The sequence below is a fragment of the Dryas octopetala genome, chromosome 2 (genome assembly GCF_963921425.1).
Source record: "Dryas octopetala chromosome 2, drDryOcto1.1, whole genome shotgun sequence".
NCBI classification, from domain to species: domain Eukaryota; kingdom Viridiplantae; phylum Streptophyta; class Magnoliopsida; order Rosales; family Rosaceae; genus Dryas; species Dryas octopetala.
Window position 1 is genome coordinate 29,181,356 of NC_141367.1, and position 15,522 is coordinate 29,196,877.

At 36.9% G+C, this 15,522-nt stretch overlaps 5 protein-coding genes across 5 annotated transcripts; 4 read left to right on the forward strand and 1 right to left on the reverse strand.

Moving 5' to 3' along the window:
• Positions 1 to 177: 177 nt before the first annotated feature.
• Positions 178 to 1,304, forward strand: LOC147295342 (chaperonin 60 subunit beta). The gene is made up of 2 exons (XM_086233154.1): positions 178 to 565; positions 996 to 1,304. The coding sequence occupies exon 1, from the start codon at positions 407 to 409 to the stop codon at positions 548 to 550; it is 144 nt and encodes a 47-aa protein (XP_086089280.1). The 5' UTR covers positions 178 to 406; the 3' UTR covers positions 551 to 565; positions 996 to 1,304.
• A 125-nt stretch (positions 1,305 to 1,429) lies between these two features.
• LOC147295343 (Acyl-CoA N-acyltransferases (NAT) superfamily protein) lies at positions 1,430 to 2,267 on the reverse strand. The gene has a single exon (XM_086233153.1). It carries the CDS (start codon positions 2,146 to 2,148, stop codon positions 1,570 to 1,572), a length of 579 nt encoding a protein of 192 aa, XP_086089279.1. The 5' UTR covers positions 2,149 to 2,267; the 3' UTR covers positions 1,430 to 1,569.
• Positions 2,268 to 5,318: 3,051 nt separating this feature from the next.
• LOC147295344 (ASC1-like protein) lies at positions 5,319 to 9,985 on the forward strand. Its single transcript, XM_086232036.1, has 7 exons — positions 5,319 to 5,554; positions 7,041 to 7,270; positions 7,429 to 7,584; positions 7,859 to 8,044; positions 8,506 to 8,690; positions 9,178 to 9,253; positions 9,560 to 9,985. The coding sequence occupies exons 1-6, from the start codon at positions 5,417 to 5,419 to the stop codon at positions 9,207 to 9,209; spliced, it is 927 nt and encodes a 308-aa protein (XP_086088162.1). The 5' UTR covers positions 5,319 to 5,416; the 3' UTR covers positions 9,210 to 9,253; positions 9,560 to 9,985.
• A 526-nt stretch (positions 9,986 to 10,511) lies between these two features.
• Positions 10,512 to 11,731, forward strand: LOC147295345 (trigger factor). Its single transcript, XM_086233542.1, has one exon. It carries the CDS (start codon positions 10,634 to 10,636, stop codon positions 11,450 to 11,452), a length of 819 nt encoding a protein of 272 aa, XP_086089668.1. The 5' UTR covers positions 10,512 to 10,633; the 3' UTR covers positions 11,453 to 11,731.
• A 521-nt stretch (positions 11,732 to 12,252) lies between these two features.
• LOC147295346 (Peroxidase superfamily protein) lies at positions 12,253 to 13,862 on the forward strand. The gene is made up of 4 exons (XM_086234051.1): positions 12,253 to 12,678; positions 12,867 to 13,058; positions 13,152 to 13,317; positions 13,435 to 13,862. The coding sequence occupies exons 1-4, from the start codon at positions 12,445 to 12,447 to the stop codon at positions 13,860 to 13,862; spliced, it is 1,020 nt and encodes a 339-aa protein (XP_086090177.1). The 5' UTR covers positions 12,253 to 12,444.
• The last annotated feature ends 1,660 nt before the right edge of the window (positions 13,863 to 15,522 follow it).

A 15,522-nucleotide genomic window follows, 5' to 3' on the forward strand; every position in this document is an offset into this window, starting at 1 on the left:
AAAAATGATACTAAAACTCTCTAACAGTATTGTATCATATTTGATGGGACCATAATAAGTCATTGGGCCATAACTATTGAAGCCCAGTTGAAAACCCAAAAGACCGAAGCCCAGAAATACAAGTATATCTGTATATGTTTCTAGGGCCATGTGGACACGTGCAAGAATCATAATTCACACCCTCCCAAAACCGGAAACCCTTCCCAAATCCCCAAAAAATGTTTCTGCCTTTTGTTTGTTCCTTCTTCTCCTTCTGCTCTCCTTTGTTCTCTTCTCACCCTCGCAGCCTTTGTATAAATGTGGGTAGAGCGAGGCCTGATGATGAGTTCCTTCTACAGAATTCTTTTAGAAGCTTAAACTAGAAAGCCCAGTTCAAATTTTCCTGTTTCCCAATCAGAGCTTAAAGATGATGATGGGTTTGAGCATTCAGAGCATAATTGATTTGGTGGTAGCAGGGGTTTCTCTGATGATTGGTTTGGGCATCTTTGCTTTTATTGCTTCCATTCTTTGCTCCGCTGCTTTCTTGCACAGCGCCAAGGTTGTATCTTAATTCCATTTACTGAAGGTAAAATTCCCACTTCAGATTCAACACGACTTTACCTGCTTGAATTTTGTTCTGGGTCTTTATGAAGTCCTTCAAAATTTCAATTACAATGTTCTGTAGCTTCATCAAGATGAATTCTTTTCTTTGATTACTGACGTTAATGATTTGATTTGTTTTTGGGACTTTAATAGCGTCGGAATTCTTATGTGTTTGACCTTCAACCATTGAATTGTAATATATAGGTGTGCTTGTTGAAAAATCAATCCAAACATAAGATTTGCTTGAAGTTGTTGTAATGTTAAAGGAAGAGATAATTCATGTTGTCTCTTATATATTTATCCGGTAGTTTTGTTTATTTTAAACTGAATTTTGTCAATTAAAAAAAAAAAAAAAATGATGGTTGCTTTGTTTGTCTTTTACTTGGCAATTTTGACACATTTTGCCTTTCCAGGTTTTTTGTACCAAACTGCAGGACCGATATGCTTGGCAACAAGCTCCCTTACTGGTTCTGCTCATGTTGTAAACATAAATAATGAGTGGAAGGGTAATGAAGTATTTTTGTTGGATTCAATAAAATTACATTCTCTTTTGTTTGAGTCAACTACTTTGTCCATTTGTTTGTATCACACTGCACAGTGCATACATACCCAAGTTACTAAACCCAAGTCAGTCAAACTGATTGGGTATTCATATGCCTAAAAAACCTTTCCTTAATGGATTAACACAACTTAAGCATGGAAGCCCATTTACCTAATTCTGCAAAAATTAACAAAAACCCTGTGTGGAAATTTACATGCTTTTTTTATATATGGGAGCGGAAATTCCAACAAACTAAACCAATAGCTAGTTGATTTACATGTTTAAAATTGTGGATAATGGTGAAGGTTTGAACACAATGTATACATCCATATCTTATTCATATTCTGCAATCTCAGAAACTTGGGCAAGCAAAAGCTGGTAGCCTGGTAATATGGTAATCAATTAAAATTAAGAGAAAAAAAAAAGAGTATTTACTATTTATAGAATTATAGGAATGATTTCTTGTTTTTGGGTTTTCTGGAATATACCATTCCCCGGATCCCATCCGGATCCGCCACAAAGCCCAATGGCCTATAGAACCCCAAAACTCGGGGCTCCGAATACAGAGCAATGTTAGAAATGCCTTTGGCCACGAGGTCCTCCACCAGCCTCTCCATCACCGCCTTCCCGAGACCAATCCCCTGAAACGAGGGGTCTACCACCACGTCCCATATGATCGCGTTGAACACGCCGTCCCCCATCGCCCTAGCAAATGCCACCGGCCGCTTCGTCTTCCTGTACTCCATCCACAGCACCGAGTCCGTGTTCTCCAGAGCCTTTCGGATCTTCGTCGGGTCCCGCTTCGGAAATCCGACTGCCACGAACACCGTGTTCAGCTGGTCCAGGTTCAGCTGCTCTATTGTTCGGTGGAGGAGGAAGCCTCGGGAGTCCAGGTCTTGGTCGGAGATTGCGTACTTGTTGGTTGGACCGGCCTGACAAGATACGCCCACGTTTTGGGGGTGACTGGAGGTCGTTCTGAGACGGAGACAAGGGAGGGGGGCGGAGATTGTGCCACGTAGCAGCATTTTTTGGAAGAAGAAGAAGAGAGATGATAAGCTGATAACTCCACCACAACTGACACCTCCATTGTCTTTGTATGTATCCCTTGTACAAGAATTGAGGTTGTGACTTGTGAGGCACCGATGGTAGATAATATGGATGGTTGAGTGTGTGAGGCACTATACGTCGTCGTTTCACTCTGCTGCTCTCTGTGTCGTTTTAGTAACTTTGACGTCGTCGTTTGATAATGTTTTTAATTTTATTTTTGTTTTTTACTTTTTTTTTCTATCTTATAATGATAATCTCTCTAATTTTGTGAAGAGAAATTCTAATAGATCAATTATTTTTATTTTTAATATAAGATTACTCATTCTCCCCTGAAATTTGCTGAGTACATTATATTATTGTGCCATATATATATATATATATATGCATCTTAATTAATTCAACATTCACACTGTTGGAAGCTTTAATTGGAACCACAAAATAGGTATGCATGAAAGCTTTGCTTAGTTTCTACTTTTCGGTTACAGTTACAATGCAAGAGTATATATGCAACTGCTGTAGTAGATCATGATCATCTGAAGAAAAGTGAACAAGATCATAATTCTTCTATAATCTCTAGCCATCTAGTTTATAACTTCTCTTACCTTGGTTCACTTCAAAGTTCAAACGTGACTGCCAGCACTGTCTGCCGTGTACAGCAATTCCTGGTCTTTCTCTGCTTTGATCCTTCTTTCATCTCTTTTCTTCTCCTTCATGCTAGTTTTTTTGCCTTGCTCTTCCTTAGCTGCTGCATGCCTGAGATGTAGACCTCCGGCGCGATTTCCCTCACTATTAATTCCACATTGAAGTAGCAATTCATGGTGACTTGGGCCTGAGGAGGCATCAGAAGCCATGGAGTCATCACTATCCTCCTCATCACCCTCATAGTCAAGAATAGCTTTCTTGTCATTGTGCTTGTCATTCCCTTCTTTATGTTTGTCACCAACACTGTAATAAACATGACCTTTATTGTCACTTTGGATGGAGGAGCCAATGTACATTGTCCACCCAGACTCACTCCCACTACTCCATTTCTCTGCACTAGTAGCTCCAACAGCATGGGAAGACTTCATTACTGTAGCTCTAGATAACAAAGTGTATCAAGTTTGAGACTAGACAGATTTTTCTAAGCAACCTACACATCAATGTGCAATTCTCATCACTTTGGAAATGCATTTATATCTGCCTCTTTACTTCTCTTCAACCAAATGCAGTTTCTCCACACAAAAGGACAAAGAAACCTATCTCAAAGGTGCAATATTTGTAATGATGAAGCCTCATTATTGAATTTCCAGGGTCACCACCTGGCAAACCTATCACCATGTTTTCATTGCTCAACTGATTCAATCACTAGATGACAAGCTCTTGGTGGTAAAAAGAGATTGCTAGGATAAATATTGAAGCACATACACAGGAAAGTAGGAAACAACTGAAAAAGCTAACTTGTCCTCACCCTTTTACTTGAAAAAGACAACCTCTACTTCTCTGTGTAGCTTATAAAAAATGAGCAGCTTTTGAGTTGGGCAACAGATGGGCCCCTATTTAATAGGACTGTATATTAATTATACCTATTTTCTTTAAGGGTTCAAACAGTGCCTCTTAACAGCCCTTCAATTCTCTGTTTCATCATCTGAGAAAGAGCAGCCCTTTTCCTGTGAAATTTTTCAGGGGAGTACCCATATAAGTCTTGGCATTTTCCATTAGATTGGATTGGGATGAGGTGGGGATAAAGGTCATTTAATTTGCCTCTGTTCTGTTCTTATAATAGCTGGTTTTTGCCCAACAAGCAAGTTTTCTTCTTTTGTCCCTTCCAGGAAGTTGATGCTAGCTGGGTACAATTATGACATTACAAAAACTCTGCTGTCCACTTCATACCTTTCTAGCTTATTGGCTTGCTCTTGTTTCTGAACCGAGTGAGCTTCTTCAGAATAGATTTCTTGCAGTAATCAAAATTCACTTACGGCCTGTTTGGATGAAGGTATTTCATAAGGGGGATTTAAAGCCCAAATTCAAATTCTCTTGTTTAACTTCTATTTAAATAAGAGATTTGGATTTGAATTTGGTCCAAATCGAGGATGAATTTAAAGGCTCAAATTCATGGATTTAAAATCACTCCTACAATTAGGTATTTGAAATCTCACCACCACTCTTCATCTCTTTGTGTGGGCCATTGCCAATCATATGTTTAAATTCTTAAACTTAAAAAAAAAAAAAAAAAATCCTCACATTTAAAATTTTTATCCAAATAATATAAGAATTTTAAATACAAGTTGAAATCCAAATTCAAATTCAAAAATTCAAACAGGTCTTTAGAATAAAAGAGGGATACAAAAGTAATTTCATCTTACAAGAACAAATAGGATCATTCCAACAGTTGGGTGACCATTAATTTCAACTAATGGTTCTTGCATAACTCAATATGCTTTGTTATAATTAATTGACTTCTAATGAAGTTACCTTTTAAAGTTTCCAACCATTATTTTAGTTACTTAGTGGATTTCTTTTTCTATTCCTTATATTATATCTTGAAAATTAATGGTAAAAGAATGTCAATGATTCAGTCCAAAAATAAAAAGTCTATGATAAAAACATTTGAAAGACCCATGATCACCTCAGTCCTCATTAAGAAGAAAAAATTGTCCAAGAGTTTTGTGGTACCCCATGTAATTAATAAACTGCAAACTATTATTAAGAAAAAGAGAATGAAGATTAAATTGCTTTCAATCGCTTTCAAGTTTCAGGCATATACAATTCATTAAGAATGCACACTCATAAAGGAAACTTTTGTTCAACTCATTTTATCCAAACCACATTAAATTCTAGCTTTCAAAATCACAAAGTCCCTCAAATGACAAGTCATAAATTGGGTAGGCCACTCATCCCACTGCCACGTGGCTCCCAAGCAAGTGGTCTCCAGCTCCACGCAGTCAGGATCACATGGGAATGGGATGGGTAGATTCTAGTCCACTGCCCACGAGCCAAAAGGGGCAATTTCGTCAATAATGAAAAATACAGTGGTAACCCAGAGAATCAAAGGAAACCAGGGGTGATTATAAAAATTCACCATCCAATTAAAAAATTCTTAGTTTTAGAATTACTGCCTCGAAGTTAGAATCCTTTTTAGAATAAAGGAGCGAGCGAGAGAGAGAGAGATACCAGAGCTGAATGTCTCTGCTTCTCCATCTGATCCAAAGCTAGCGACTTGTTTGTTTCCCGGGAAAGTTTGGATCAGAGGAACTAAAATCGGAGATGGGTTTGACTGAATACTTGAGGACAATCGATTGGGAGCAAGAAGCCTACCCAGCATATGAAGATTTCGTAGTTCTTCCTTTCTTTGTTCTGTGCTTCCCCACTGTTCGATTTTTTCTTGACAAATTCATCTTTGAGGTACTGTGCTGTACATCGATACAAATTTGATTGGAGTAGCTCTCTTGTGTGAATTTTGTTCATTCAAATTATTAGATCGTTAACGATGTGTATTGAACCATATGGGGAATGCACTTTTAATTGATGGGATGTGTTTGGTTTTGTATTACTTTGATATGCATATATAGTTATTGGATATCAAATTAGTCAACATTATATTTTATGAAGTTTTTGAAGAGCTTTTACTTGTCTACGGGTTATGGTTTGATGCTGTTATTGAAATTCGCTTGAGTCTCTGAGATTCAATGTTTGCTGACCTGTCTTTCATATATTTTTCTTTAGATCTTATTACTGTTTGTTATTGATGAATTATAGAATGACCAAGGGAACAACTTGTTTTATACATGGCAAATTTCTGTCAGTTAAATCTATGTAGTCCACTTGGTTCTTTTCAATATGCATACTAGCATGATTGTGTCAAAATTATGCCTGCCTTTTTTGAATTATATAATATCTATGTGCTTTAATTTTAAAGCTTGCAGAAGTCGTTACATGGTTCTTAATTTATACATCAATGTGTTAGTTTTAATACCATCACCTTTAGCGAGTGCAGAGCTGCTTGTTATTGAAGATGACAATGGTTGAACAATTTTTATGTAAATTGGTAACTGCATATAGAAAGGGAACAAGCTATTTTTTTGAGGAGAATGGGTAGAGTAGAGTGGTTTATTCTTATCTTCTAGTGGAAGCTTTTCTCTATAGAAATTCTATGTGGCTCTTGTATCTTTCTACTTTTTTAAGGTTAATAAGGGAATTCTTGAGAAATTAAAGAATGAAGAGTAAATGGCTTTTGGCTTTCTGTATTAGTGTAAATGTTTTGATGTCCAACGAGCAATTTAAACCACGGGTAGTACTTCATCCTCTTCTTGAATATGGCCAATTAAATTACATGGTCGGCACAATAAGTTAAAGGGTTTCAGTGTTGATTGTCAATGTAAGATCATTGTTAGGAGGATCACCTTCTTTTCTCCAATATTTCTACTAGTTATGTTGCAATGGTACATGCTTCAGCTTAAAAATCCTATCTTACTGATTATGTTTGAAAGGAGCTTTATTTTTGCCCCAGCTAAACTGTATCCTAGAAGATGGCCCTAAAGGTCATAGTCGATATATTGACATACCATGCAGACTATGGAAGAATATAGAGCTGACTTTCCCAGGAGAATGTTATATGTGATAGGTTACACTCAGGTCTGTGAGTAGAATGAGCCCATTATGGAGAACTAAGCTATACAATATACACTGCCCAATCTCCAAGCTTAATTTTTCTAGTTTAGGCTAGGGTAGCTTCATTTTCCAGTTCTTTTCATTTAGACTTTTATTTATTTTATTAATTTTTATTTCCTACTATACCGATATATATTCTTAATCAAGATGGGAATGTGACTGCTTTTCTTTCTCTTAAGATCTATATTAGGTCAGTCTAAATTGGAATTGCATATTGCAGAAATTGGGGAGACGGTTAATTTTTGGAAAGGGGCATCAGATGCTGGATTTACAAAGCGATGAACAAAGGAAGAAGATTAGAAAATTCAAGGAGTCGGCATGGAAATGCATATATTTTCTTTCTGCAGAGTTTCTGGCGGTTTATGTAACTTATGATGAGCCTTGGTTTACTAATACAAAATACTTTTGGGTAGGGCCAGGAGATCAGGTCTGGCCTGACCAGAAAATAAAGTAAGATTTTTTTAAAAATTATTATGTCACATTTGTGTTTGTTTTGTTAAGGTATCCACATGTGATGGAATTGAAACTATTGTACTGAATCATAGTTTGAATAATATCAAAATCTGAGCTTTATCAAAGTCAATAAAATGACTACTTATGAATTTCAGGTTGAAATTGAAGGGAATGTATATGTATGCAGCTGGATTTTACACATACTCCATATTTGCTTTGATTTTCTGGGAAACAAGGCGTTCCGACTTTGGGGTGTCCATGAGCCATCATGTAGCAACTGTCATTCTCATTGTGCTGTCTTACATTTTCAGGTATGTTCTGATGGAGTGAGTTTGTAGCTTTCTCATGTTCTTTTAGTCACAAAACCAAGGAAGCAAGAATACTACAACCTACAAAAGGTATGAAGGAAGGGCTTTATTTGGAGTCATAACTGACTAGGTGTTTCATCCCCCTACTGCATTATAGAAAACTATGTATACTAGGGTTCTGAATATCATGGTTTAAACATTAAGGAAAATAGAAAAGATACAATGCTATTACAATAAATTTCATTTAATTATTTCTCTTCTTACTTGTTTCTTGCAGATTTGCCCGTGTAGGTTCAGTTGTTTTAGCTCTTCATGATGCTAGTGATGTGTTTCTGGAGGTAGGGAAGATGTCCAAATACCGTGGTGCTGAAACGACTGCTAGCATTGCATTTATTCTTTTTGTCGTGTCTTGGATCATACTGCGTCTCATTTACTATCCATTCTGGATCCTTTGGAGTACAAGGTTTGTCTAAGTTTACCCCTCAATATTAAACTTGTCTGATTTCCAGGGTCATAAATCAGTTGATCCAGGTGAATATAAAGCAATATTCCATCTTTCAAATTCTTGTTGGAAGAACATACCTTGATAGTGTTACAACCACACTGGTCTCCAGGATGTTGTTTCTAATTTAACAGTGATGTCAAACTTCAGAAATGTTGCTCTAGAAATGTCCCATGCATAATTTCTTCAAATAGAAACAACAGTTTTGTGAAGTTAGTGTGTGGAAGAAAATTTTTAAGGGCGTCAAAATCATATTTCATTTTTTATTTCCTTTAGATAGAGACAAATATATATTGCTACACATCACTTCATATAAAATTAAAAGAACATTTAATTGAAATGAAGTATTGCATTTATGCTCTAAACTCAATGATCTGTCTGTCTATCTTGTTTTCATTTTTGCTTGCTTCTCTTTCTGGCAGCTATGAAGTTATGCAGGCATTGGACAAGGAAAAGCATGCTGTAGAGGGACCAATATATTACTATGTGTTCAATACTCTTCTATTCTGCTTGCTCGTTCTTCACATTTTCTGGTGGGTGTTGATTTATCGGATGCTTGTTAAACAAATCCAAGCAAGAGGCCAGCTTAGTGATGATGTTCGGTCAGGTGAGTGATAATCATGTTTCGTAGATGGTTTTTTAGGCTACATATGCACATAATTGCATCATGGGATAAAATTTGAAACAAAAATTAATTTCCAGTGGAATTGGGAAAAAATATTGAGGGATTTGATAACTAACCATTGATATCAATGGTATTTAAATGGATAGATGATAATGATGCATGAATGATTTTGCTCATTTTAGGTGAGATATGTACAACCTTCCTTGATTGCACTTTCTGAAGGGGCACTACATTAGCCTAATATTTTTTAGTACTATTTTATTTTGGTGACTGGGGCAGCAGGGTTGATTAGGTCACTAATACAGTAATACTATGATGAATTGACTCATGCATGGGTCACTACAGTGAACTGTTAGTCTTTTCTTCCTGTTAAATACTAAGTACCTGATGTGATTATGAGGTGTTGGAATGCTGTATACATATATTTGGCGAATGATGCAATGTTACTCTATCATTTTTTCCTATGCAGATTCTGAAGGTGAAGATGACCATGAAGATTGACCAGGAAACAGAATTTACAGCCACTATGTAACCCTCAAGCAAAGGTGCTCTTAAATTTTGGGGAAGCCATTGGGATTCCCCAAGAAAGAAACCACGTTCTCAAATTGCATTTCATGTAGAATAAGCTCAGGCCACAAGATGTGGTTTCAACTGGAGTCACCATGATTGTCCTTTTCTTGTATTATAAAAATTTGAGGCTGCTGTTTCAGAATTTTAGTATGATATGTCATATACATGATCAAGGGACCACAAAAAGAAATAGGACTCCTGAAATGCTATGTTTCTTTATTTCCCTTGCTAGTTAGATGGACTGAGAAAAGTTGTTTCATGTGATTTGATTTGTCTTGCAGATGAGGAACATCTTACATTTACACATTTGATGTATTTGGTAGTGAAAGATTTTGGTCAAAGCACACAGCGTCGTGATTGAAGGGATGATTGTATGTTAAAACCCAGATAAGATATGGAAGCAGGTTGAAAGAACTCTCATGACTTTGCAAAGGTAGACAAGTTTGATTCCTGACCTTGCTGTTAACCCATTCATACAACTCTCACTGCCTTGAATTTTAGTCTGCTGGCTCATGATTGATCACTATTGCACGGAAGTCAATATGTGATTGGAACTGTAATAATTTTGCACTTTTCAACTCAGCTGTAATTGGATCATTTCTCTTCTTTAGGCCCCATGGTTGAGCAATTTTTTTCTTTGAGTTGTTCATTGGTGGTCTAGGCCATCTTGGCATGTTTCTTAATCTCCATAACTGTTCATCCTTTTATTTTACTTCTTTTATCTTGTCATGGCTTTATCTCCATAAATTTAAATTACCAGATTATATATTTAACGGATATAAAATTATGCGATATTTAAAATTAAGTTATTTTTTTTGGCTATGTGCCTTTTAGGCAATAAGGGGAAAACAAAATGAAGTTATTTTAGCTATAAGTACAATTAGGCTCATTTAGGTGCCGATGTCTTGTCAAATGTCTTGTCCGCACCTGATCGAATCTGAAGGATATTATCATCATAATTTGATAATTTAATTGTTTGAGTTATGTTAGAATTTTTATAGAAATGTGTTTGTGCTTTTTAATAAAAACTCTTAGTAAAACTATTACTAAGTAAAAGTGTTTTCACAAAATAGTGTAAAACAGACCCCAAATTTTTTAGACCATAGTTAATTTTTATAAAAAATTGTAATTACATAGCTGACAGTTGATTAGTAAAAAGATTTATTTGAGTTTTTTTTTTTGTTCTTTTACATGCTATAAGATTTAAACCAAATCTAGTAATCTACTATCCTTCAAGTAAAAACCTAACCTAAAGTTGTGAACTTGGTAGGTCCTGACTCCTCCACTTCAGTTCTGCCATCTCTTTTCTCGTTTGTTAGGGTTTCTGATAATTTGACAATCGACAGACAGAAGCAATGGAAGATGTGTTGACAGAGATTCCGCCACCTTCTCGGTTCTTCCAGGAAGATCTGAACAACTTCACACCTCCATCACCACCCCTTCCCACTCCTTTCGTCTTGTTCTCTTCTAGCCCTCACTCCGATTCGCTGCCTCTTCGCCCCTCTCTCCTCATCATTGCCATATCCTCCCCATCCCTCTATCTCTTCCACAGCGTCTCCTCCAAAACCCTAATCGGAACCCTCGTCCTCCCGGAGACCCCCTTCGCTGGTAACTCCGTCGAGCCCTCCCTCAACGACAAGTCGTGCAACATCTACTTCCTTCCCCACCCCAAAAACGACAACAACAAAAACCCAACAACCCTCCTCGTCTCCTTCCAGTGCCCCATTGACGCCGACAGATGCCACGCCGTGGCCAAATTGCTGATTGCCCAGCAAATCGCTCCTCAAAGGGTTCTGATTCTGGATTCGATTCAGAGCCGAAACTTCCGGGGTAAGCTCTCGCGGGACGAGGCGTTGGCGTTCAAGCTGGAAACGACGTCGGAGAGGAAAGCCCCGTCGGTGTTGAAAGGCGTGGACTTGGAGAATTTGCCTTCGGCGAGCGTCGTTGATGGGTTGGCGGCGGCTCTGTTGGCTCAGTGTCAAATCAAGAAGATCAAGGCAACGCTTTGTGTGACATGGCCTGAGTTTGGTGGTGCTGCGCTGTCGCTAATCAGGTCCTTGATCTTGCCTGCCTTGGATGATTTGGATTTGAGCATAAAAGATGGTGCTGAGGATTATGTTATTCTACGCCAAGATAAGGGTCATCATCCTTTTGATTCTGATTTGTATACCTGATATGTAAAACTTGGTTCTTTTGGGTTCAATGTCATGTTCAGCACTTGAATGTTTGAAAAATGTGAACTTTATTTTGTGGGTAATAATACTGAATTTTGGCCTCAATCCTGTGTTTTTGGGTTATAAGGTGCATTTGCTGCTGCTTGTAGTCTGTAAGTAATTGATGCTGTGAAAGCCAACATGTTAGTTATGGATTCTAAGAAAATTTCTTTGGACCCCAAATTCCCATTACAAAATTACAGATATTGGCATTGATATGAACTCGTTACTAAATTATAGACCCTAATCTTGCACTTCACATAACCGTGACTCGATTCATTTAAGAAAGCAATCAGGAATGAGGGAGAAATATCAAATATGCATTCGTGTTTGTGAAGAAAACGTGACGAGGATGGCGTGCAACTTGGCTACAAGTTCCGCACTTCCGCCCTGCAGAAAACAAAATGAAATTTCATTTTTTTCAACTAAAATTTTACTACAAGAAATCAATAATTGGATCATCCAACCATTGAAGTCCACACCAAATAACAGTCAGAGAAATATAATTAAGCATCAGATTTTAACTTTTTGTTCAACAAGGGATTAATGTATAGGAAATGGGACCCTTTTTGTTGAAGATGGTATCAGTATCCAGAAGCCTTTACTGTTAGACGAGATCGAAAAAGAAGAAAATGAAGCTTGTTTAAAGGTTAAAGGTAAACATTAGCTGTTATTAGCTTCTGTTTGGTGGCTGGTGCATTCTTTTTAAGCAATATACAATGGAAAAGCACGTCTTTTAACTCTTTCATATTGGGAACTCTCCTGGTTTGAGAATACCCACCAACCAGGCCAATATTAGTTGCATCCTCTATTGACTCCAGATAACTTCAATCAAATTACTCAAAAGTGCCATGCAAAATTCTATGTACCTTTTACTTATATATATCTCACAGTCCCACCAATCTCTCCCACTCTCTAATTTCAATTGTCCAAGAAAACCATAACAAGCAAAAATGAGACCTCCCCTTTGTTCTGGACCCTTCACTCTGCAATTCATGCTTGTAGTTTTCTTCATTTTGAGCACCAGTTTACTTGCAAGTGACCCTGTACTAACACTGGACAACTATGCATCTGCATGTCCCACTTTGTTCGAGATTGTAAAGAAAGAAATGGAATGTGCAGTGCTTGAAGATCCTCGCAACGCCGCCTTGGTAGTCCGCTTGCATTTCCATGACTGCTTCGTTCAGGTCCACAATTTTATTCATTTCTCAGTTACTCATTAGTACTGTTTCACATCTTGCAACACTTGTTAAGACTATATGATAGTTCTTTTAATTGGCTATAATTTCAAGTTGCTGCTGTAGTCTAGTCACTTAGTGTAGAATTTTATAAAATTTGAGAGAACCACATTTGGTTTCTTAAATCATGGATGCAGGGCTGTGATGGGTCAGTTTTGCTAGACGACACAATCACACTAAACGGAGAGAAGAAAGCTTCCCCCAACATACACTCTTTAAAAGGTTTCAGAATTGTTGATAAGATAAAGAACATGCTTGAATCAGAGTGCCCTGGAATTGTCTCTTGTGCAGATATTCTCACCATTGCAGCAAGAGATGCTGTAATTCTGGTACTAAGAATAGTATTAACTATGAGTACCATATATTATAAAGCTCTCAGATGTGTATGTAAATTAAGTTTTCTTTAATTGTTCACTTTGCAGGTTGGTGGACCTTATTGGGATGTTCCTCTAGGAAGAAAGGATTCAACAACTGCTAGTCCTGAACTTGCAGAGACCAACATTCCTACTCCAAATGAGGGCCTTGTATCTATCATTTCCAAGTTTCTTTACCAAGGCATGTCAGTCACAGATATGGTAGCTCTTTCAGGTACTTTAGCTCCTCTTAATGGAAGTCATATTCAATTACTCATAACATTATTCAGGGCTTGCTTTGGTAAGTGATGCATTGATTCCTATTGTTCATTTTGTGTACAATAATCTTCAGGGGCTCACACCATTGGCATGGCACGCTGTGAGACTTTCCGAGCAAGAATTTACGGTGGTGACTTTGAAGCAACTGCAGGAACCAACCCTCTTTCTGAGTCATACCTCAGCAGCTTGAAATCCACTTGCCCACCAATTGGTGGAGGGGACAATAACATAACAGCCATGGACTATGTCACTCCCAACCTGTTCGACAATTCTTTCTACCATTTACTATTGAAAGGGGAGGGACTGCTGAGCTCAGACCAGGAAATGTATTCAAGCATGTTTGGCATTCAAACCAAGGGACTTGTCAAGCAGTATGCAGCAGACCCAGTTGCTTTCTTCCAGCAATTTTCAGATTCAATGGTGAAAATGGGGAATATTACTAATCAGGACAGCTTTGTCACTGGAGAGGTCAGGAAAAATTGCAGATTTGTGAACACATGATCAGCTGCTGCAATTAGTCCTCATGAGTCAAGAAAACAAAAAGGTTCAGTTGGCAAACCATATTTGCTTTTTAATATATATGATTACAGATTCACAGGTTTTATGTATCAGAGCTAATGGAAATTGATGCTTATATTTATTCATTTCATCTTGTGCCAAGAATATAAAAATAATCTATAAAAAGTGATGAACTAAGATATAAATATATAAAATGAAGCGAAACTATCATGGACCATAACATAATTCAACCTGGTTCAAGCCCATAAATAATGTTGAGGAGGTCCATGAGGACCATGACATATTCAACCCAACGAGCAATGCTGGTGGGCGGGCTCTGTCATGGGCCTCCACAAATTTAATCAAGACCTGATGGGCCGAGTTTAGTTTAAGTGTTAATTAACTTTTTAAGGACCTTATTTTGAAGTTGCCCAAAAAAAAAAAAAGGACCTGATTTTGAAAAAAAAAAATTACGCAGGCTCACCAATCACCATAAAGATATAAAAGGAAAGAAAAAAGAAAAATAAAAAAGTTTTACTAAAAATTTGGGATCGTATCCCGCACCATCATTGCTTTGATCAATACATATCTTGAATCATGTACGGGTCAATTTTATTGGTCAAGTTATCCAAAAGTGGGAGTTTCTTTATTTTATTTTTTAATTAATGAAAATGACTTAATGGGTCCCTATATCAATTCCTTACAATCCGAGAAAGCATTCCCTTTTTGCAATATTCGGCTTCATTGTTGATGTTTCATGATTAAGACTATTCAAGTCATCAATAGTGGCAAGGGAAATTATTTTTTTATTTAAATTATAACACGTATATAATTTTAAAGATATTTTTTAGAATTTAAGATTTTAAAAATTAATAATTTTATATATTACAATTTAAGTGGATTAGCAATAATATTTCATTATGCAACATAGTATTACAGTCACATACAATAATTTTTTGTGTTAAATAACAGCCCTTTTAAATTGACTAAGGAAGAAAATAAGAAGAGAAAAAACACTTTTTGAGGTCATTCGGTGGTTGACAAAGATTTTTTCTATATCTACAATGTTCAATCATGTGTCATACTTGATCTTTTATACTCTCCTTTTATTTATTTATATATTTATTTACTTTCCTTTTTGCTTTTTGGGTTTTCCTCAAACATTCGAAATTGTTGCTTATAAGTTGTAAGTTGTAACAATGGAGGTGCTCTAGGGGTGAGCGCGGTGCGGTTCGACTCACTTTTTTCCCGGAACAGTGCGCCGCGTCGGACATTAATACACGGTGCGGTTCGGTGCTTAAAACCGTAAAAGAAATAAAAAAACCAAACCAAACCAAACCAAACCATTCAAGGTGCAGTGCAGTGCGGTTCTCCACCGCGGTTCTAGGCCTAATGGGCTATTATTCAGATTAGCACTTTTGGGCCTCACATTTATTTTTTTAAGCCTAAGCCCAATTATTTAATGATGCAAATCCATTCTAATTAACAAGTTTTGGCAACAAAAAAACAAATTTACAAGTTAATTCAATGAACTTAACCAAAAAGACTCACACATTAAACTTTGCTTAACCTGCTTAGTACTTAAAACTTAAAAGTTAAAAACAAAATCAATTATACAAGTATACAACCAATGATTATAACTACAAATTAAGAACCTGCTTAA